Genomic DNA, 22,762 nt, shown 5'->3' with positions numbered 1-22,762 from the left:
AATCAACAACATTATTCCAAAAAAATGCTTGTACGCGATTAGGAAAAACTGTAACTTTATTCTCAGTCTTTAGTTGAATGACTGATTTCTCATCTCTTCTCCTCTGGACCACCGTGTACAGTACGAAAGTTTTCATCTTGACCAATTAGGAATTTAATGATGAAAATGTTACTATTCAAAAGTAGGGTAAAATCAAAACCATGTCTGGTGTCGGTCTGATATTTTCTAAACTGGCTAAAGGGCAACCAATTAACTGTGTCTTTCGATTGGTTGGTTGCACCCTTTAACCGCAACCATGCATACAGTTTGATGTGACTTCCTATTTTTATTTTTTTGCATATCTGAAATCTGTTGTTTTTCCTGCTGTCGGAACAGCCAAAAAGCACTTGGAATCGGATATGTTAAGTCACATTTCAAACCACCTTCGTAAGTGGTTTTAAGTCAGATTTAAATCTGATTCCTGGCCATGTGTCTGAACAGTCAAATCTGATTTATTTGCCCTCAAGTGTTTTTTTGACTGTTATTTGGCAGTTTGACAAGAAAATGTGGTAGCTAACTAGCGTGCAAATTTTTTACAAACAAATTAGTGAATGTGCCAGACAGCTAAACAGCTAACTAACTAGTTGACTGCTGTAGCTAGCCAAAAATTACTTGTTTTGAAAGTTGGATAATCTTATACTTTGAGGCTTTAAAAGTGTTCTTACACTATGATTTTGAACATTCAAAGCAGCTGGGAAGCGTCCATGGAAGGCATTGTTGTCACTTTACAGTGCATTCGCAAAGTATTCAGACCCCACAACTTTCCCCACATTTTGTTACGTTACAGCCTTATTCTAAAATTGATTAAATAGTTTTTTCCCCTCATCAATCTACACACCATACGCCATAATGACAAAGCAAAACAGGTTTATAGAAATGTTCTAGTCTCCAAGTCCCTGCCACTGAAAAACATCCCAACAGCATGATTTCCAAGATTCACTGTAGGAATGGTGCCAGGTTTCCTCCAGAAGTGACGCTTGGCATTCAGGCCAAATAGTTCAATCATGATTTCATCAGACCAGAGAATCTTGATTCTCATGGTCTGAGAGTCCTTTAGGTGTCTTTTGATAAACTCCAAGCGGGCTGTCATGTGCCTTTTACTGAGGAGTGGCTTCCGTCTGGTCACTACCATAAAAGCCTGATTGGTGGAGTGCTGCAGAGATGGTTGTACTTCTGGAAGGTTCTCCCGTCTCCACAGAGGAACTCTGGAGCTCTTTCAGAGTGACCATCGGGTTCTTGGTCACCTCCCAGACCAAGGCCTTTCTCTGATTGCTCAGTTTGGCTGGGCGGCCAGGTCTAGGAAGTCTTGGTGGTTCCAAACTTCTTCCATTTAAGAATGGTGGAGGCCACTGTGTTCTTGGGGACCTTCAATGCTGCAGAATTGTTTTTATACCCTTCCCCTAATCTGTGCCTCGACAAAATCCTGTCTCGGAGCTCTACGGACAATTCCTTCGACCTCATGGCTTGGTTTTTGCTCTGACATGCACAGTCAACTGTGGGACCTTATATAGACAGATATGTGCCTTTCCAAATCATGTCCAATCAATTGAATTGACCACAGGTGGACTCCAATCAAGTTGTAGAAACATCTCAAGGGTGATCAATGGAAACAGGATGAACCTGAGCTCAATTTCGAGTCTCATAGCAAAGGGTCTGATTACTTATGTAAATAAGGTATCTCAGTTTTATTATTAATACATTTGCTTTGTCATTATGGGGTATTGTGTGTAGATTGATGAGGGTAAAAAATAATTTAATCTCTTTTAGAATAAGAATGTAAAGTAACAAAATGTGGAAAAAGTCAATGGGTCTGAATACTTTCCGAATGCACTGCTTGCTACATAACAGCTCGAATGTGGCGGCCTCGCTATCTCAATATCACTCCTTCTCATTTCGCTGTTTCTTGTCCACACTTCTTGTCTCCGTGCCCCCTGGAAAGTGATCAAAGCCTTGTGCAATTGGCTTCCTTCTCTCGAATTCAACGATTCCAGCTGCTACCAGGAACTTGTACTGCTGTGCCACAGATTACCTATGGTTTGCAGCTGCACAAACCCATAGCACAACAAGTCACCCATACGGGATGCGTCAGTTTCCAGCGCTCCCTCTTGGGGGCTAACTGTAATCAGAAATGCATAGTTTAGTTGAACTTGTCAGCTGTGATGCCTCCTACAGGCTACGGCCTCCTCTGATTGAGGGCAAAGAGTCTGAAAAAGTCAGCAAATGAACTGCTGTAACTGACTTGTTGCATCCTACGACATAAACATATTGCATAGGCCTGCAGTGTGATTATATTCATATTGGACATCTGTTATTTGTAGCTTTTTTGGTTTACATTTACATCAGCTTCTGCCCAGTGACGATTTGCGATGGATAACAGTGTTTTGTACCTAATTAGTTGCAATTATCTTGCACTGACTCAATGAGGTGGGGGAATTAATGGATGGGAAAGTGAAAGGTCTTGCTACATACGGTATTTACCAAAGGAGAGGTGAATGTGGTTAATATGTCATTGTCCGTTTTCAGCTAAGCCAAGATGGTTTCCATGGGATACCTGAACGTGTGGTACATTCCCTAGCATTAATTAAGGCCGTAGGTTAGTCCCCACTCCCCACACTTCTCTGTATAGGTTCTGTGTGGACTGCTCTTTTTTCCATTATATGACAGATCTATTACAGTTTTTCTCAATCGCGTACAAGCATTTCTTTGGAACAATGTTGTCGATTTTCAAAACAGAGTTCACGAGACACAGAACTCTGGCCCTTTTGCAAAAACAGTAAATGTGTTTTCAAAATGTAGTTGCCTTCACAAAACCAATACATTAATCTAAATTATATTATACCGTCAAAATGTAAAGTCTTGGTCCCATGTTTCATGAGCTTAAATGATGCCAGAAATGTTCCATACGCACAAAAATATTATTTCTCTCAAATGTTGGGCACAGATTTGTTTACATCCATGTTAGTGAGCATTTCTCATTTGCCAAGATAATCCATCCACCTAACAGGTGTGGCATATCAAGAAGCTGATTAAACACGGTGATCATTACACAGGTGCACATTGTGATGGGGACAAAAGGTTTTGTCACACAACACAATGCCACAGAGTTTTGAGGGAGCATGCAATTTGCATGCTTACTGCAGGAATGTCCACCAGAGCTATTGCCAGAGAATTTAATGTGAATTTCTCTACCATAAGCCACCTCCAATGTTGTTTTATAGAATTTGGCAGTACGTCCAACCAGCCTCACAACCGCAGACCACGTGCAACCACACCAGCCCAGGACCTCCACAGCCGGGTTCTTCACCTGCGGGATCATCTGAGACCAACCAACTGGACAGCTGATGAAACTGAGGAGTATTTCTGTCTGTAATAATGCCCTTTTGTGGGGAAAAACTCATTCTGATTTGTCGGGGCTGGTTCCCCAGTGGGTGGGCCTGGCTCCCAAGTGGGTGGGCCGCAATATTGCGGTTTGTCTCTCTTGAGACGCCATAGCAACAACATAGGTAGTATACCTGGAGTGATTTAGAATTTTGTGCATTAGTATTTAGTGATTACCGGAAACAGTGAACGCAATTGCACAAATGTTTCTTCTGATGAAAACAATGTGTATATTCTGTGAACAGAATACATAACAGTGACTTTTGTATTCACTGATACGAAGGCAAAAAAAGTTATCAGAAGTTCTGTAAATGTATCTGAGCATTTGATCATTGCTGCGATTGAGAAAAATTGGAATCCACTGGCACTACTGCAGAGTGGCAGTGACAGAGTTAACAATGCTTTGTAAAAAAATTACTGCATCACTCAGTGCTAAAGAATCTGCTACGTGAGAGAAACGGAGAGCAAGAAGGAGAGGTTGTAGACTAGAGGATGAGCTGATCCGGTAGCTTACTCAATACAAAGAAAGAATGTTGCACACTATAAAGTATATATATACACACAGTACCAGTCAAAGGTTTGGACACACCTACTCATTCAAGGGTTTTTCTTTATTATTATTATTTTCTACATTGTAGAATAATAGTGAAGACATCAAAACTATGAAATAACACATATGGAATCATGTAGTAAACAAAAAAGTGTTAGTAGCCACCCTTTGCCTTGATGATAGCTTTGTACACTCTTGGCATTCTCTCAACCAGCTTCACCTGGAATGCTTTTCCAACAGTCTTGAAGGTGTTCTTACATATGCTGAGCACTTGTTGGTTGCTTTTCCTTCACTCTGCAGTCTAACTCATCCCAAACCATCCCAAACCATCCCAATTGGGTTGAGGTCGGGTGATTGTGGAGGCCAGGTCATCTGATGCAGCACTCCATCACTTTCCTTCTGGGTCAAATAGCACTTACACAGCCTGGATGTGTGTTGGGTCATTGTCCTGTTGAAAAACAAATGATAGTCCCACTAAGCGCAAACCAGATGGGATGGAAAATCACTGCAGAATGCTGTGGTAGCCATGCTGGTTAAGTGTGCCTTGAATTCTAAATAAATCACAGATAATGTCACCAGCAAATCACCCCTACACTATCACACCTACTACTCCATGCTTCACAGTGGGAACCACACATGCGGAGATCATCCGTTCACCTACACTGCGTCTCACAAAGACATGGCGTTTGGAACCAACAATCTCCAATTTGGACTCATCAGACAAAAGGACAGATTTCTACTGGTCTAATGTCGATTGCTTGTGTTTCAAATCAAATCCAATTGTATTTGTCACATGCTCCGAATACAACAGGTGTTAGACCTTACAGTGAAATGCTTACTTACAAGCCCTAACCAACAATGCAATTTAAAAAATACCTTTAAAAAATAAGAATAAGAAATAAAAAGGTACAAATAATTAAAGAGCAACAGTACAATAACAATAGTGAGGCTATATACAGGGGGTACAGGTACAGAGTCAATGTGCGGTGGCACCGGTATCTGCAGGTTGGTGTGGTTCTTGGCCCAAGCAAGTCTCTTCTTCTTATTGGTGTCCTTTAGTAGTGGTTTCTTTGCAGCAATTTGACCATTCAGGCAGTCTCCTCTGATAGTTGATGTTGAGATGTGTCTGTTACTTGAACTCTGTGAAGCATTTATTTGGGCTGCAATTTCTGAGGCTGGTAACTAACGAACTTGTCCTCTGCAGCAGAGGTAACTCTTGAGTCTTCCTTTCCTGTGGCGGTCCTCATAAGAGCCAGTTTCATCATAGCGCTTGATGGTTTTTGCGACTGCACTTGAAGAAACTTTCAAAGTTCTTGAAATGTTCTGTATTGACTGACCTTGATGTCTTTAAGTAATGATGGACTGTCATTTCTCTTTGCTTATTTGAGCTGTTCTTGCCATAATATGCACTTTGTCTTCTACCAAATAGGGCCATCTTCTATATACCACCCCTACCTTGTCACAACACAACTGATTGGCTCAAACGCATTAAGAAGGAAAGAAATTCCACAAATTAACTTTCAACAAGGCACACCTGTTAATTGAAATGCATTCCAGGTGACTACTTAATGAAGCTGGTTCAGAGAATGCCAAGAGTGCAAAGCTGTCATCAAGGCAAAGGGTGGCTACTTTGAAGAATCTAAAACAAAATATATTTTGATTTGTTGAACACTTTTTTTGGTTACTACATGATTCCATGTGTTATTTCATAGTTTTGATGTCTTCACTATTATTCTACAATGTACAAAATAATCAAAATAAAGAAAAACCCTTGAATGAGTAGGTGTTCAATTTTATTTTACTGGTAGTGTATATACTCCCAACAATTTAAGTAACGTTGGTTAGGATTAACCATTAAATTGTTGGGGGCACAGTCTCTGACTTTCTTTATTTCCATACAGATTACTCTCTGTTAGTCAGCACCTCTACAAAAATAGTTTTTTTGGGTGGTGTCAGCTGATGATTTTTACTAGACTGTAGCTTACTCCCACACACAGGCAAACACACACACACACACACAAACACATAGTGAAGAAAAGCCTCATTAGTGAAGCTGCATCATGTCAGAACCATTGAAGCAAGTAGCCAGAAATTAATTGTTTTCTTCTATAGTAAGATCAAGGCACTCTCTCACACCCACACACACATGTGTGTGCGCGACCACACACTAACAACATCAATATCTGCCACCACATCGGTGTTCGGCTCGCCATTTCACTCATTGAGACCATTAGCAGCTTTGGAACAGTGTGAGTCGGCAGGTTCAAAGGGACAGAGACCAAAGAGAAAGGAAGAGGACCCAGAGAGGTGAGGCATCATCACATGATACGCTCTGGGCAAGAAATGCTAGTGGGAGTGCAGGGAAAGAGTCATCAAGAGAGGGAGTAAAGCAAAACATGAAGGAATTGTGGAGTTTTTTTGGTCCTATGTCTGTACGTTAGTGTGTACAATAGCTACATAAGAGGCTTCTGGGATCATGATGTTTTATTTTTTTATTTAACATTTTATTTATCCTGAGGTATTCTATGGTCTTCCACCAGTTAATCGTGTGTGTGTGTGTGTGTGTGTGTGTGTGTGTGTGTGTGTGTGTGTGTGTGTGTAGGGGAGAGAGAAACATGTGTATAATTGTCAGAACAGTGTGATGACTAATAACCTGAGAGCACAGGTCTAGTGGAAGAGGGAGGGAGGGGGGGGTGGATGAGTATGTATGTGGGGGAGGAGGTTCTGTTCGGGTGGGGTCGGAGATAATACCCAGGAAGAGGCACAGGGAAGAGAGGGAGTTCGCCACTGTGCCACATCCTGTTTTGTAAACCGTATCCTGTAACCTTTTTGGAGTGCGGCTTGGGACGAAGGATAAGGGGCTAGATGGGTGGACAGCAGTGGGGGAGGGTCGTACGTTAGCCAAGGGAAACGCGTGTGGGGGTAAGAGGAGCGTGGTGACCTCACTCCTCCTCTGTGGGAGGTAAAGGCAGCACACGTACCGCGGGTGATTTATGAGCCGCCATGGCACTTGGCACCCTGCATACACACGTTCCTCCGCCGCTGTGCGTCCGGGAAGCCAACGAGCGCTTGTGTTTTCCCTTTATTGATCTGGAAGTTGTTTGTCAGCGAGTAGAGCACGCTTGCAAGTGATGTAAGATCCAAGATAGGGCAAGGTGAAATTAAACAAAGTGCAGTGAAGACAAGAGAGGGGGAGAGGGACTAAGTGGCAATAAAAGCTTAATGGACGTACAAAAATAGCACACTTTAATTGAGAGGAAGAGGGGAAAAAAACGTGGAACAATGAAAAGGAAGAGGAGCATGTGATTAAAATGCAGGAGGTCAGTGGGGGTTGGGCAGAAATGTCACTCTACCTTGGTTCACTCTTAAGAGCTTTTAGCCTAGCTTAGTGACAGTCGGTAGCAGGCAATTGTTCGATACATTTTGTTGATATGAGTCCATTTTCAGAAGTCACGAACAGTAGCCTACAATAGTATCCGGTCATAATAGGAGTGACTGGATTACCATATGCAATCACAGTTAACCTTACAATGCATATTTTGCAAAGGTCTAACTCAGCTGGCATACTCAGATTGAACAATGGTTCCAGATGTGCACATCGACCAAACTCAACCAATCAAGCATTTATCTGGAAATCAGATCACCCGCCCTGATATCCAAACTATTACCTTACATGCATTTGGGAATACACACACACACACACACACACACACACACACACACACACACACACACACAATGATGCATACATTTCCTTATGCACACACACACTCAAACATAATGTTTAGGTTAGTTTTGGCATAAATTTGCCTGCAATGACACAGCTCCCCCTCCAACCATTCAGCACACATTTCTTGTTATTGATAGCACATGGTAATGTGATGGTATATGTCTCCCCCTTCCCAACCCTGTGCACAAAAGCTAATATATCACACTGCCGCACACGCACACTGGTTACCCTTGTGACCGGAGCTCTCCAGCGCTTGCGTATTCATCAGCGCGAGTGAGAGATCGATCCTTGTGTGCTGCTGTGTGATTGAGTTGAGTTCAATGTTGGCGATGTGCGGAGAGGAAACCACTGCACGCACCGCAAAGAATGACAGCTCAGTTCATCGGACGTCTTCGATTAACTTTGGATGTTTAGCTGATGTCGACTTTTTACCTTTTTCTTCAATGGAATCAACAAGAGACTAGTAAAATCGCACCCTTCACAGGAACAGCAAAAACAATGTGTTGGAATTTAGTCTAAGAAGCAGCGGCTTCAGATTCTAAATAACGAACGTGATAGACATTAAGATATAAGTCAGTCGCCTGCTGCAGATATTCACCTAACTATTGTGTTATTAATGATCCCAAATATCAGCTAGAGCTAAGAGTACGTTTTCCTACAGCCTAGTGTTGCACATTTAGCTTATAGCCTAGCCTACTTGGCAGACGCTCCTGGCATATATAGAGAGCTCTTATATAAACGGTTTCTGCGTTTAAAAAAAGTAGGAATTTCAAGAAGACAACCGCTCAATTCTACAGTTCAACCTGAATTGAAGTACTTAGGAGATCAATGATTTGCACTCTAGTGCGAGTGGTGCGCAACGAAATGTCCCTCTCATGAGGCGCAATGTCTTTACAGCTTCGCATCTTCCATTGACAGGACAGTTTCTGGGAGAGTCACCGGGAGACCATCAACCAAGAAACTCGATAGGCTGTCCAGAGACAATCTGTTGAAGAGATACACAAAATGGCGAGACATAACCATCGATATTGAGGTAAAATGTACTTTTAATTAAATGTAGGCTAATTCTGTAAAGTTTAAAGCAATACTTGGCAGACCGCGGAGTTATTTTATTTGCTCCCACACCCACGTTTTCTGCGCAAAAAAATAATAAATAAAAAGGTTTTATTTTTTATTTGTTTTTATTTGTTTAACATAAAAGACTATTAAACACCAGCAAATCAGCTACAGGTTATTTAAATTTTGGTAATCTGCTCCAAAGTATACCCACGCATTATAGAGATATTCAGAAATCAGAAAGCTGATTGAGGATCTTTTTACTGGTGAATGTATTTTTTTTATGACCATGTTTTTCTCTCTGCTTGCATTTTGTATTAATATTTTTATGTGTGTATTTTCTGTAATTCAGGGCTCATCTGTAAAATATACCTTGGTCTCAGTATGACTCCCTGATAAAATAAAGGTTAAATAAAAAATATATGTGATCGTATACAAATGTAAGCAAGGTTTGAAATGATTATGTTTCAGTCAAATGTTATATCTGTTTGGGCTTCTTGCGGTCAATTTGCAGTCTACAAATTGACCTGACCATCTAAAAAATGATTGGCCCGCGGCTGAATCTAGTTGATGATCCCTGCAATAGGTAATCTGATAGGCTACTCCAAGTGTTTCCTATTTGTTCGCAAAGATTAGTACGCACTTTGCTGACAGCTCGGTTAGCTTTGGCTTCACACTCACAAATACATCACAGGTTGACTACAGGGATATACTCATTTTTTTGGTGTCTCAAGTAAGAAAGTAACTGTTATGCAATTACTAGATTAGATATTCAAAGTTAAGTATACAGTGACAGATCTAGTAGCCATCCTCACTCACAAACCAGTCAAATACCAAACTTTATCATAGCATGTGTCTTATCCACACACACACCAAATAAGTAGATTAGAACCTGTTAATATCATGATACTTCCGTTATCCCCCCTCCTATTTTCCCCTTATTCTTTCAGTCTGCCATCCATCCAAATTCCATGATATTTGACATAGAATAAATTCAACACTACTTTGATAGTCTTATCTAGTGGTTATTCAAAATCCTGCTGCAGAATTGACCTGAATCGAAGAATCATTCAAACTAGAGGGCCACAAATGCCTCTGGGGGTTGGGGCTGGTGTCATAATGTTATAAATCATTACTAACAGGCCACCTCACGCACTGTGTGTTTGTTCCTGCCAGCCCCCCTGTGGTTGATGGTGATGCCTGAACCCAACCCAGCAATGCAGAAGACGAGAACCTGGTGGTGGCAGGGGCGACTGGGAGTTTCTCTGCTGTTTCTGGTTTTCCCGCTCCTCAGGACCGAACCGCTCCAACTCGAGCTGTCGTTCAATGGACTTTCGGAGCCCCAGAATGTGACACTGGCTGCTATCCTGCCTTTGCACAACACTGAATACCCGTGGGCCTGGCCTCGCGTGGGACCCGCTCTGATCAGAGCTCTGGAGCGAGTCAATGACGAACCCACCCTGCTGCCGGGCCACCGCCTCCGCATTGTCTACGACAGCAGCGAAAGCAAAGACGGAGTCTGCTCCGACTCAGTGGCGCCGTTGGTGGCCGTGGACCTCAAGTTCTCCTACGACCCGTGGGCCTTCATCGGGCCTGGCTGCGACTACGCTTCGTCTCCTGTGGGCCGCTTCACCACCCACTGGGACGTTCCCATGGTGACGGCCGGGGCAGCGGCCATCGGCTTCAACATGTACACGTCCATCACCAACACGGGCCCCACACACAAGAAGCTGGGCGAATTTGGGGTGCGCCTGCATCGCCATTTTGGCTGGCACAGGCACGCCATGCTCATGTTCAGCGACAACAAAGATGACGACCGGCCATACTACTTTACGGCAGAGGGGCTGTACACGCAGCTGCAGCTGGACAACATCACCACAGCAGACAAGGTCTTCAATGAGCAGACTGGACCGGTCCAGTATGATGACCTCATCAGTGACATAAGCCAGAGTGCCCGAGGTGAGCTCCCAGTCCAATCTCTGTCCATCTGACCTCTGTCCTATTTCTACCTAAAGTATTCTGGACACCCTCTGTCTTAATCTGGGTGACTGTTTAAGCCTTGTTCTCATCTTGATAAAGTTTTTTTTTCTTTCTTACAATTGCGTACAGATACATACATGTTGACATGGTTTTATCAAAAACCTGAGAAAATAGCTCCCAATCGGTCACAAACCCAGCTTGCAGTAGATTTGCCTGAACGTTAATGTCCGCACATTGAAGCCATATGTGTAGAATGTGAAAATAAGTGGCCTGACTAATTGCTGTTTGGCAGTAATGGTATTTTGATTCCATTATTTCAGTAATCTGGAGAGAGCAGTCAATCCCAGTTGGTCCTTATTTCAAGACCACATGTGTATGCCGTTTTCATTTGCAACCACTCTTTTCATTATTGTAAATTGACCTGTCAACTTACTAATTATCTCGACACGTGACGTCTCAATTACCAGATGTAGGACTAAGTGCACATGCGCAGTTTAAATCCAGTAGATTGAATGATAATATTTGAGCTGAAGTTTTATTGACAAAGTGAGTCAATAAACAGATAGACCTAGAATTTTACCAAAAGCGTATTAATGCATTGTACTGGCAGAGCGAGAAAAGTTCTTAACTTGCCACAATGTCAATTAACACACAACACATTTAGGGAGAGAAAACGGACATCTGTTAACACACATTTAACCGACAGCATGACAATGTAGGAAGAGGAAATAGAAATGGCTAAAAATCCATCATGGCGGACCTTACGGGTCCCTGAGGCACCTTACGGGTCCCTGAGGCATATTGTTTCCTTGTGAGGAGAGGGACCTATGTACCGAATTTCATGACTTTAGGTCAAACAGACTGAGGAGCGTGACCTTTCAAAGTTTGATTTTCAACCTCTTGTCATAGCGCCACCATCTGGCCAATCGGCGTCATTTTGTAAATGCCGGGTCTCTATGCATCATTCACCCAAGATTCGTCAAAATCGGGCCAGTGCTGTCTGAGATGTCACATGTGACTAATGCACTAACGTACTAACATACTAACGGATGGAGACAAGTCCTCAGTCCCCTCCCCGATTTCAGTGTGGGGAACAATAAATCATGGCGGTAAGAAAGTTTAGAGGGAGTTAGAGAGAGTGAAAAAGAGAGGGTGTGCACAAGCAAAGCGATTGGTCTGTGAAAGATACAGTATAATGGAGGAAACAGGATAGTGAGAGAGTTACTACTTGCAAGTAGTAAGAGGGCGTAGGCCTACTGACCGAGAGATGGCAGTGTTAAAATATTGAATCATATAGTGTGGGAATAGAATAGTGCTCTCTGCTTTGTTGGGCTATGGATGAATCATAACGAGTCCACCTCTCCGCTTTAGCTCCGTGTGTGTCAGTGGTCCTATCCACATGGCAGCAGGGGAACACCCTGTGCACATTCTGACACTACAACCTACCACATTTCTTCCCATAAAGAGATGATGCGTCTGGGACTGTGTCTGCAGGTGTGAGGAGCCCCGCTGTTTCTGCTCAGATGTGCAGAAAGTTCAGCTGGCATCGCCTTGCTGCTGCCGAGACCATTAAAGGTGCCTCCACAGGCGCTAAAGTCTAGGAGAGAAGTAGAGGCGTCTAGGAAATGCTGAAAGAACATCTTCCTGAAATCTCTCTCTCTCTCTCTCTCTCTCTCACACACACACACACACACACACACACACACACACACACACACACACACACACACACACACACACACACACACACACACACACACACACACACACACACACACACACACACACATACATACATACATACATACATACATACATACATACATACATACATACATACATACATACATACATACATACATACATACATACATACATACATACATACATACACACACACTAAGTTTGGCACATCCCCACCAAATAGCAATGGAAAGTTGCAGGAAACTTCAACAGAGGCAACTCCACTTGGCATACAGATAACCTTATTAGGCACTCGAGCGCTTCATTGTTATTTCAAATCTGTAACTAATTAAGTGCTCCCTGGCTAGTGCCCTTAACTGAACCGCCACCAAGCAATCAATATCTCCAACGTGAAGTTTGAGAGTACAGTTAATGGATGTCGCTTTCATTCGATAATTGGCTAGTTCAGGTGTTGACTTGTGCTGTCATTTGCATTTTCTCACACCATATCATTATTTATTTTGGAATTAACCCAGAAAGTAACTGTCTCTAGTTGGGTGTAAAATCCATGTATTGATTGAAAGGAATGTGTCAATGGTAATGCTTGATTGGTGCTAGTTTAATTGTAATGGAGAATGTGTTGTCTGTTTCCTTTGACACATGCAGACACATGCATTTCTGTTGCCAGTACTTTGTGGCTCCATTACTTTTTCTTCTTAGCCTCGGGACACGCTGAAGAAGGTACATGAAAGCGCACTGAATGATCAGAACTCATCGTTATCCATAGATTTTAGTTTTGACTTCCTCTATTTGGTCATATACTAACATGGCCTCTTTCATTTTATTTGACTGGCTGCACAGATGTAAATGTGGAAATTTGATCGCGTGGAAGTGTGGCTCGTAGTTTCTGAGACAGAGGACATTACGTGAACTTGAATGTAGGTGGTATAACTGCCCTGTTGGGAACAACCTCCCTCCTCGCACCGTGCCCAGCCCCAGCCAGTTTCCTGTATTCCACTCCCCCAGTTCCCACATGGGTACGACAACATTTTTAATTAAAAGTCCCTAACTTAAGCAAGAGGTCTAGCCAGTGGCCCCTCTTTGACTTTATAAGGGAAACGGCTCAGGACATTTCTGACACAAAGGTATTTCCTGCGAAACATAATTTGTCCTGACTTTTTGTTCTTCTTGGCCACTGTTTTATAGGGCTATTTCGGGTATCGGCCCCGTATGACCGCCATCTGAGTTTATTGACTGTGTCAAACAGTCGTTTGTCTCCCGAGCAACCGGGAATCAATTCGCAGGCTAAGCTGACAAGGCTGGGGGCGGAGTGATGGTGGGTGGGAGAGAGAAGGAGAGAGAGAAGAGGATGGCTGGCTCCTCGGCTTTATCCCAGTCCATTGTTGAGGGATGCTCAGTTCTCACATGATCTTCGCTGCACTCACCCTCCCTCACCAGGAGCCTAAACTTTTCGTGGTTGGTCAAAATAAGACCGTACCATCAGTGTCCCCTCAGAATCCCTCCACCAATCACATCTTCAAGAGATTAGGAAACCAATGGGAACAACTCTTAATTGGTCAGAATCAACCATTTAAAATGAATCATTCTTTCAATATGCCAGCCCTGCGGACAATATCCCAGTGTTGTTTTCCTGTTGTGTTTCTCCGGTTGTAGCCTGTCCAAGCCCCAGGGCCTCTGGAATGATATAAGGCTGATGGTAAAAGGAAACAACGTCATTTGATGAAGTGATTTGCAAGCAGCGCTCTATATCGGAGCCAGCAGTCCCATTAAGTCCCATTAAAAGGCAGAAGAATAAGCCTGGTTTCTCTGGCTCTTTGAGTTGCAGTGGAGGCGGAGAGCTCCCCTAATTCAAACAGCGTGGAGACTTCCAGTGTGGGATTACTTAGTGGTGCTGTGGCTGTCTCATCCGTCGTGTTTACCCCCCCAGCGGCATTTAGCAAATCACAGCTGGGGATTGTGTCGGTTTGTTAGGCTGGAAGGCAAGAGAAGGGGACAGAGAGAGAGAGAGAATAAGAGCGATACTGTAGAATAAGAGCGATAACATAGAAAGAGAGCCCAGCTAGCATATAATGTTCTGAGAACCATATGTTTCTTAGAGCTTGGTAAAAGCTTGGTTGTCCTATGTTTTTTTTTTTTTTACATACAACCTTCACACAACTTTCTGGGAATGGTGGAGGATAGTTACTTGGCTTCGGAACATTCTCACCACATTTTAAAGAACTTGACAAAAATACATTATTTTCTTGGTATTTCATTACTTTAACAGAATGTTTCCTAAAAGTTCAAACATAGTAATATTTTAATTTCAATTTTGGTAATGTTCTAGGAACAATCTCCAACTGGTTTGACATAGATTTTTTTTTCAAATAGTTCAGAGAACGTTAAGAAACAATGTTCTTCTGTGAGAATTTCAGTACTTCAGCATAACGTTTCCTACAGGTTTCCTCGTGGTTCTATTTCAAGTAATGTTCTAAAATTGTTCTGAGAACATTAAGAAATTTCCATAAAAAACAGAAAACTTTAGTAACATTCAGAGAACATTCTAAGAATGTTATTTAAAAACATATGCATTCCCTTCTCAGCATCAACACAACTCTAACTATCTTGTTAAGTGTGTCCAGGTGTGTTGGCTGCACCCACTAATTGGCCACACCTGATCTTAAGAAGATTATAGGTTGAAATCTCACTGATGCCATGTCACAGCAAAAAAATAAATGTGTTTGCATGATTTACTGCCTAAGGAAATGAATTTCCATGTGTCCTATCTGTGTTTGGTGTAAAAAAAAAAAAAAAAGTTCACCCAAAAGGAGCTAGCAGTTAAAAAAAAAAAGTCTTATTGAAATATTCAGTGAACGTTTTAAGGAAGTTACTAAAAAAACTCCCATTTCCTTTCTCAGAGCATTAAGAAAACCTTAGAGGAAAACTTTCAAGGAGCCAGAGAAAAAAGTTCTCAGAACCTACCTGTAACGTAAAAATAAATATCCCCAGAACAGGCAAAATGTTCACTTCTGTTCTCAGAACATAAAAAAAAAAAAAAAAAAGCAGTTTTACCTTTCAGGAAACATATGGCTTTGTTCTCACAACTAACCAAAAATATACGTTCCCACAACTTGCAAGGAACGAAATGTGCTAGCTGGGAGAGCTTTTGTAATGCTGTTCCATTAGGCTGGTGGGAGGAGCTATGGGAGGATGGGCTCATTGTAATGGCTGAAATGGAATCAATGGAATGGTGTCGAACACGTTGTTTGATGTGTTTGGTACCAGTCCATTGATTCCATTCCAGCCATTACAATGATCCGTCCTCCTCTAGTTCCTCCCACCAGCCTCCTCTTTGTTCCATTATTACTTGTAATTGCCCTGGCAGCGTTCACTTGTCACAGTTATGCCGGTAAAGAGTATTTGGATCAGAACGTTAATTTGCCGTAGAGTCATAGATCTCACCAGAAGGGGAGACAGAGTGTGCCAGAATGTGGCAGCTTGTCAAACACAGCCCGAGGGGCAATGAGAAAACAGTTTGTCGAAACTTGCTCCCAGGGAAATATGCAAAGTATTTCTTTAATCACATTCCAAATAATTTAGTTCTGGCTGTTTATCTTCCCATCCAAGTAAAATGTTCAACCAATGGTAATAATTTACTTTAAATATTACCTGCCCTGGGGCTATGCAAACCAAGTTGCAAAACAAACAGTTCAAAACATAGAAATGAGTGAGAGAAATAAAGACATAAAGAGATGGCGGAGGCTTGGCCAATGAGGGCTGTCTCGGAGAAAGAAAGAAAAAGACCAAGACAGAGAACTGGAGAAACGCAAATGGAGTGTGAATGAAAGCACAGAGCTGCTTTGTAATGCTCACTATGTCTAAACCTCAGCTTAGCTGGATTTGAGAGTTTACCCTTCAAGGGATTTGGATAGACGGTCCGTTTTTTTTATTCTCCTGATGTGCCAGGAGGAAAGTTTGACGGAGAGGAGATTCCGCAAGCATGGCTGAGCTGAGGAGATAGTTTCCATGGATACGGGCAGCATCTGCGCCGGAGCGCAGGAACAGGTGGGCGTGACAGGAGCTATCACCTGCCCTCCTGTGTCGTATATTTCCTCTGGCGCACATTGGAACTGTCAGTGTGACCACCAGATTGTTGCTCTCTCCTTTTCCCTCTCGCTCTCTTTCACCTGCTCTCAAACATACAGAAACACTCAGTCTGTCTCTCTCTCACACACCACATTCAAATACATACAAGTGGCAGAGTATGATTAAATTCTTTGTAAATCACACAATAACCATATGTTCGAATTCATGTCATATTAAATCAAAGTTTATTTGTCACGTGCGCGGAATACAACAGGTGTGGACCTTACAGTGAAATGCTTACTTACTGTGTATGTATGTGCATCTGACAGGGTACATTTAATGCATGTGGACTAATGATGTGTAGATGTCTAATACTCCCAGATACACAGTAGCCACACATCTGAATGTAAATCAAATTCACAGGCTAAGCTTTTTACCAAAGCATCTAACTGACATCACTGGACTCATATGAGAGAAAAAAGGCTTGCAATTGCTATAGACAATTGACAAGACAGGACTTCGAGAACTGACATATACAGTGCATTTGGGAAAAGTATTCAGACCCCTTCACTTTTTCCATATTTTGTTACGTTACAGCTTTATTGTAAGATGTATTACATTAAGGTTTTTCCTTGTCAATTTACACACAATACCCCATAATGACAGAGCAAAAACAGGTTTTTAGACATTTTAACAAGTTTATTAAACATAAAAACTGAAATAGCTTATTTACATAAGTATTCAGACCATTTGCTTTGAGACTTTACGTTTTGCTCAGGTGCATCATGTTTCCATTGATCATCCTTGAGATGGGTGGCGCAGTGGTCTAGGGCACTGCATCGCAGTGCTACCTGCGCCACCAGAGTCTCTGGGTTCACGCCCAGGCTGGGCTGGGTTCGCGCCCAGGCTCTGTCGCAGCCGGGAGATCCGTGGGGCGACGCACAATTGGCATAGCGTCGTCCGGGTTAGGGAGGGTTTGGCCGGTAGGGAGGGTTTGGCCGGTAGGGATATCCTTGTCTCAGTATGTAAAAAAATAAAAATAAATAAAATAGAAAATGTAATAAAAAATGTATGCACTCTACTGTAAGTCGCTCTGGATAAGAGCGTCTGCTAAATGACTAAAATGTAAATGTAAATGTAATGTTTCTACATCTTGATTGAACTGCACCTGTGGTAAATTCAATTGATTGTACATGATTTAGAAAGGCACACACCTATCTACATAAGGTCCCACAGTTAACAGTGCATGTCAGAGCAAAAACCAAGCCATGAGGTCGAAGGAATTGTCCGTAGAGCTCCGAGACAGGATTGTGTTGGCACAGATCTGGGGAAGGGTACCAAAAACATTTCTGCAGCATTGAAGGTCCCCAAGAACACAGTGGCCTCCATCATTCTTAAATGGAAGAAGTCTGGAACCACCAAGAGTCTTTCTAGAGCTGGCCCGCCTGGCCAAATCTGAGCAATCAGGGGGGGAAGGGCCTTGGTCAGGGAGGTGACCAAGAACCCGATGGTCACTCTGACAGAGCTCCAGAGTTCCTCTGTGGAGATGGGAGAACCTTCCAGAAGGACAACCATCTCTGCAGCACTCCACCAATCAGGCCTTTATGGTAAGAGTGGCCAGACGGAAGCCACTCCTCAGGAAAAGGCACATGACACCTAAAGGACTCTCAGACCATGAGAGACAAGATTCTCTGGTCTGATGAAACCAAGATTGAACTCTTTGACCTGAATGCCAAGCGTCACCTCTGGAGGAAACATGGCGCCATCTCTACGGTGAAGCATGGTGGTGGCAGCATCATGCTGTGGGGACTGGGAGACTAGTCAAAATCGAGGGAAAGATGAACAGAGTGAAGTACAGAGATCCAGAGCACTCAGGAGTTCAGACTGGGGGCGAAGGTTCACCTTCCAACAGGACAACGACCCTGAGCACACATCCAAGACAGCGCAGGAGTGGCTTCGGGACAAGTCTCTGAATGTCCTTGAGTGGCCCAGCCAGAGTTCAGACTTGAACATGATCTAACATTTTTGGAGAGACCAGAAAAAAGCTGTGCTGTGATGCTCCCCATCCAACATGACAGAGCTTGATAGAATCTGCAGAGAAGAATGAGAGAAACTCCCCAAATACAGGTGTGCCCAGCTTGTAGCGTCATACCCAAGAAGACTCGAGGCTGTAATCGCTGCCAAAGGTGCTTCAACAAAGTACTGAGTAAAGGGTTTGAATACTTGTCAATGTGATATTTTTTTATATACATTTGCAGAAATGTCTAAACTTATTTTTGCTTTGTACTTATGGGGTATTGTTTGATGAGGGAAAAAAACGTTTAATCAATTTTAGAATAAGACTGTAACGTAACAAAGTGGAAAATGAAGGGGTCTGAATACTTTCAGAATGCACTGTATTTACTTTTTTTCAACTTGCCTGGATTTGATTCGCATGATTTAATTTGAACTACAAATTGGATGCGCAAGCAAGGGCATCGCTAGAAGTGTTGTCACGTAAATTAAATAATGTCAAATAAAGCAACTATTCCCATTCATTATGCTGTGTAAAACTTTATCGACACATCTGATTCTGTGGAATTGTTTATTTGCCACTATCTCACAACTGTTTGATGTCAATAGAATGGATACAAGTTTGAGTGAATACGCTCCCTGTCATCATTGCAAATTGCTTGAACAGAGGTTTATCATTGGTTGAGTTGTCATATCGACTGAAAAGGTATCCCGATGCCTTGTGCACTGGGGCAAAATGATACGATATCGGTCCACTTCTCTGAAGTGGTGAGAATTACTTTCACACCTGCTGGGAATCTAACACCTTTTTGTATTGGCAAACTAGGTTGCCTTTTCTTTCTTCTCATTTTGGCATAAAAATGCTATCACACCTGTTCAAACAAAACAAACAACCCCTTTCAAATTTCCAGTTTTGACAGATATCCACCTTAGTTGGTCCATGGAAGTCAGTATGGGAATGAAGTACAGTTGACCGGACATGGCTGAACACACATAGGGCTGGTACGGTGACCGTATTACCGCCACCTGCGCTCACAAGTTATGAAGGCAGTCAAATTTCACGTGACTGTTTAGTTACGGTAATTAGACTTATCCAAGCTCTGACGCTGCTAATGATCATTAGTAGTCTACCAAGCTTGCTAACTGCCTGGTATTTATCATTTTATTGTCCCTCTAATCACTCTGACATCAATGCAAATGTAATAGAAAATCTAATCAAACATTTCATGAGAGCCCATGAGCTCATGTTGCGCAACATTCCTATAGGCTATGCAATTGCATGAGAAAACAGAGGGATGGCCTCTATTAAAAAGAGGAGGATCCCATCAGTCTAACTGGCATACATACGTGTAGCGCGTGTTTGAAGTTTGGGGTAGATCATTTTCACCATAAAAATGCACCTTTATGATAAACCATTACATGCATAATCGCATTTGCGACTAATGGAACATTTGCGCTAATAGCCTACTGCCGTGTGCGCATTGCTGTGCTTATAATGTGAAGATGTAGCCTAATAGTTTATCAACATTTAAACTTTTTAGGGATAGGGGGCAGCATTTTCACTTTGGATGAATAGCGTGCCCAGAGTGAACTGCCTCCTACTCTGTCCCAGATGCTAATATATGCATATTATTATTACTATTGGATAGAAAACACTCTGAAGTTTCTAAAACTGTTTGAATGATGTCTGTGAGTATAACAGAACTCATATGGCAGGCAAAAACCTGAGAAGAAATCCAAACAGGAAGTGGGAATTCTGAGGCTGGTCGATTTTCAACTCATCACATATTGAAATCCCAGTGGAATATGGATCTGTTTGCACTTCCTACGGCTTCCACTAGATGTCACCAGTCTGTAGAACGTTGAATGAAGCTTCTACTGTGATGTTGAGCCGGATGGGAGCTGTTTGAGTCAGTGGTCTGGCAGAGAGCCAGGTCCTGGTCACGCGCATTCCACATGATATCGACTTGCGTTCCATTACTTCTATAGACACAAAGGAATTCTCCGGTTGGAACGTTATTGAATATTCATGATAACAACATCCTCACGATTGATTCTATACTTAGTTTGACAAATTTATTCGACCTGTAATATAACTTTTTGAAGTTTTCGTCCGAAGTTCGCCTGGACCTGCACGAGCGTTTGGATATGTGTACTAAACGTGCTAACAAAAGTAGCTACTTGGACATAAATAATGGACATTATCGAACAAAACCACAATTTATTGTGGAACTAGGATTCCTGGGAGTGCATTCTGATGAAGATCATCAAAGGTAAGGGAATATTTATAATGCAATTTCGTATTTCTGTTGACTCCAACATGGCGGAGAAATGTTGTTTCTATCTGAGCGCCGTCTCAGATTATTGCATGGTTTGCTTTTTCCGTAAAGTTTTTTTGAAATCTGACACAGCGGTTGCATTAAGAACAAGTGTATCTTTAATTCTTTGTAAAACATGTATCTTTCATCAAAGTTTATGACGAGTATTTCTGTTATTTGATGTGGCTCTCTGCAATTCCCCCGGATATTTTGGAGGCATTTCTGAACATGGCGCCAATGTAAACTGAGATTTTTGGATATAAATATGCACATTATCGAACAAAACATACATGTATTGTGTAACATGATGTCCTATGAGTGTCATCTGATGAAGATCATCAAAGGTTAGTGATTAATTTTATCTCTATTTCTGCTTTTTGTGACTCCTATCTGGGAAAATGGCTGTGTTTTTTGGACTTGGCGGTGATCTAACATAATCATATGTTGTGTTTTTGCTGTAAAGCATTTTTAAAATCGGACACGGTGGGTAGATTAACAAGTTGTTTATCTTTCATTTGCTGTATTGGACTTGTTAATGTGTGAAAGTTACATATTTCCCCCCCCAAAATTTGAATTTCCCGCGCTGCCTTTTCAGCAGAATGTTGTCGAGGGGTTCCGCTAGTGGAACATGTGTCCTAGAAAGGTTTTAAGCTAAACATTCTGATCTGTTGCGTCAGCCTCATTACGTAAAAAGGTTTTTTGATGCTAGTTGTTGTAGTAATTTGGAATCTATCACATCCCACAACTGTGCCAGACTATGTTTGGAATATTTATTTCTCATCAGGAATAGAATAGGTCAACTTTTGTACTATGGGGGATAGTAGATTGACATAGGCTAGTGGTTTTGCTGTTTGGTAGGCCTACTCATCTTGTTGACTGACTAAAAGTAAATGTGGACAGTTCTTCCAATATCTTCAATATGCACCTCGGAATTGGATAAGGACGTGCGCAGTTCCGTCCAGGATGTGTCCGTCTTCACTTGTAGCCTGTGAGAAAGACCCGGTCACATGATGGAGAGCCACGTAGGTGAGAGGTGCAAAAAGCACACAGGTAGAAGGTTATTATTATTATTATTATATTCAGCCCAAAGGCACAACAGCCACTGGCCGCAAAAGACATGGATTTTTTTAGGGGGCATTACGGCCACACAAAGGGGATGACGTTGGGAAATTCGAGGCATTACCAAGTGCTTGTCAAATTGTGAATGAGAGACTGATGAAGTGTGTACAGCCTGTCCAAAAAATAAGAGCTCATGCCTTTCATGCAACTTTTTTCAAATCATCATTAGAGTCGCATCATGCAGCCTTAGAATGTATTGAAAATGAAAACATATAGCCCAACGTTTTGTATCATGACTAAAGTTACATAAATAACACTAAATTAAGCATATAGGAGTACCTGTTACGTTGTTAACCGCTCAACACAGAATAGCCGCATGTGCAAACTCCCTCAAATCGTTTGGAGAAAATATCCTTTCTATTTTATTCAATTGTATTCTTCATACTACAAAATAATGCCACGGAATTCTAAGCAAATCTTGTCTGCTAAATGGAACTAGTGTAGCCCACAGCCATATGGCATAGCCAGATCAGTAGCTAACATAAAGACAACTCAGAGTATGTTCTTCTGAAATAGACTACATTTTCTTCATATCATGTTTCTTTAGACCTGTCTAAAATAAATAATGGATTTATTGTGAAGGTGTAGGCTATATTACATGGATTTATTAGAGTTTTTTAAATGCAGATGTTCCAAAGGTCTGCATCAGTGGCTTGTAGGATATGTGTGGAAGCCAGAAGATGCTAAATGTGTTTATGTTAACTAACGGTCAATTACCGTGAGACCGGAAGTTATTTGCTTGACAGTCACTGGCTGATTACATTTTGTGACCCCCACAGCCCTAAACACACCCTGAATCTAACATGGCCT

General features: G+C 42.0%; 1 protein-coding gene across 3 annotated transcripts in view; it reads left to right on the top strand.

The window, feature by feature from the left end:
• The first annotated feature begins 7,880 nt into the window (after positions 1-7,880).
• The window catches only part of LOC139554758 (atrial natriuretic peptide receptor 1-like), a 110,747-nt gene continuing 95,865 nt past the window's right edge, over positions 7,881-22,762 (top strand). The window contains exons 1-3 of one of the 3 annotated variants that reach the window (XM_071367865.1): positions 7,881-8,160; positions 8,616-8,730; positions 9,930-10,712. In XM_071367865.1, the coding sequence (XP_071223966.1) occupies positions 9,944-10,712 (769 nt within the window). In that variant the 5' untranslated portion in view covers positions 7,881-8,160; positions 8,616-8,730; positions 9,930-9,943. Of the gene's footprint in view, positions 8,731-9,929; positions 10,713-22,762 lie in introns of all 3 variants that reach the window. The other 2 variants (XM_071367864.1, XM_071367866.1) reach the window with 2 other exon arrangements.

Source organism: Salvelinus alpinus, chromosome 26, assembly GCF_045679555.1.
Source record: "Salvelinus alpinus chromosome 26, SLU_Salpinus.1, whole genome shotgun sequence".
Classification (NCBI taxonomy): Eukaryota; Metazoa; Chordata; class Actinopteri; order Salmoniformes; family Salmonidae; genus Salvelinus; species Salvelinus alpinus.
The sequence above is the reverse complement of the archived record's forward strand: the minus strand, read 5'-3'. Positions and strand labels throughout refer to the sequence as shown.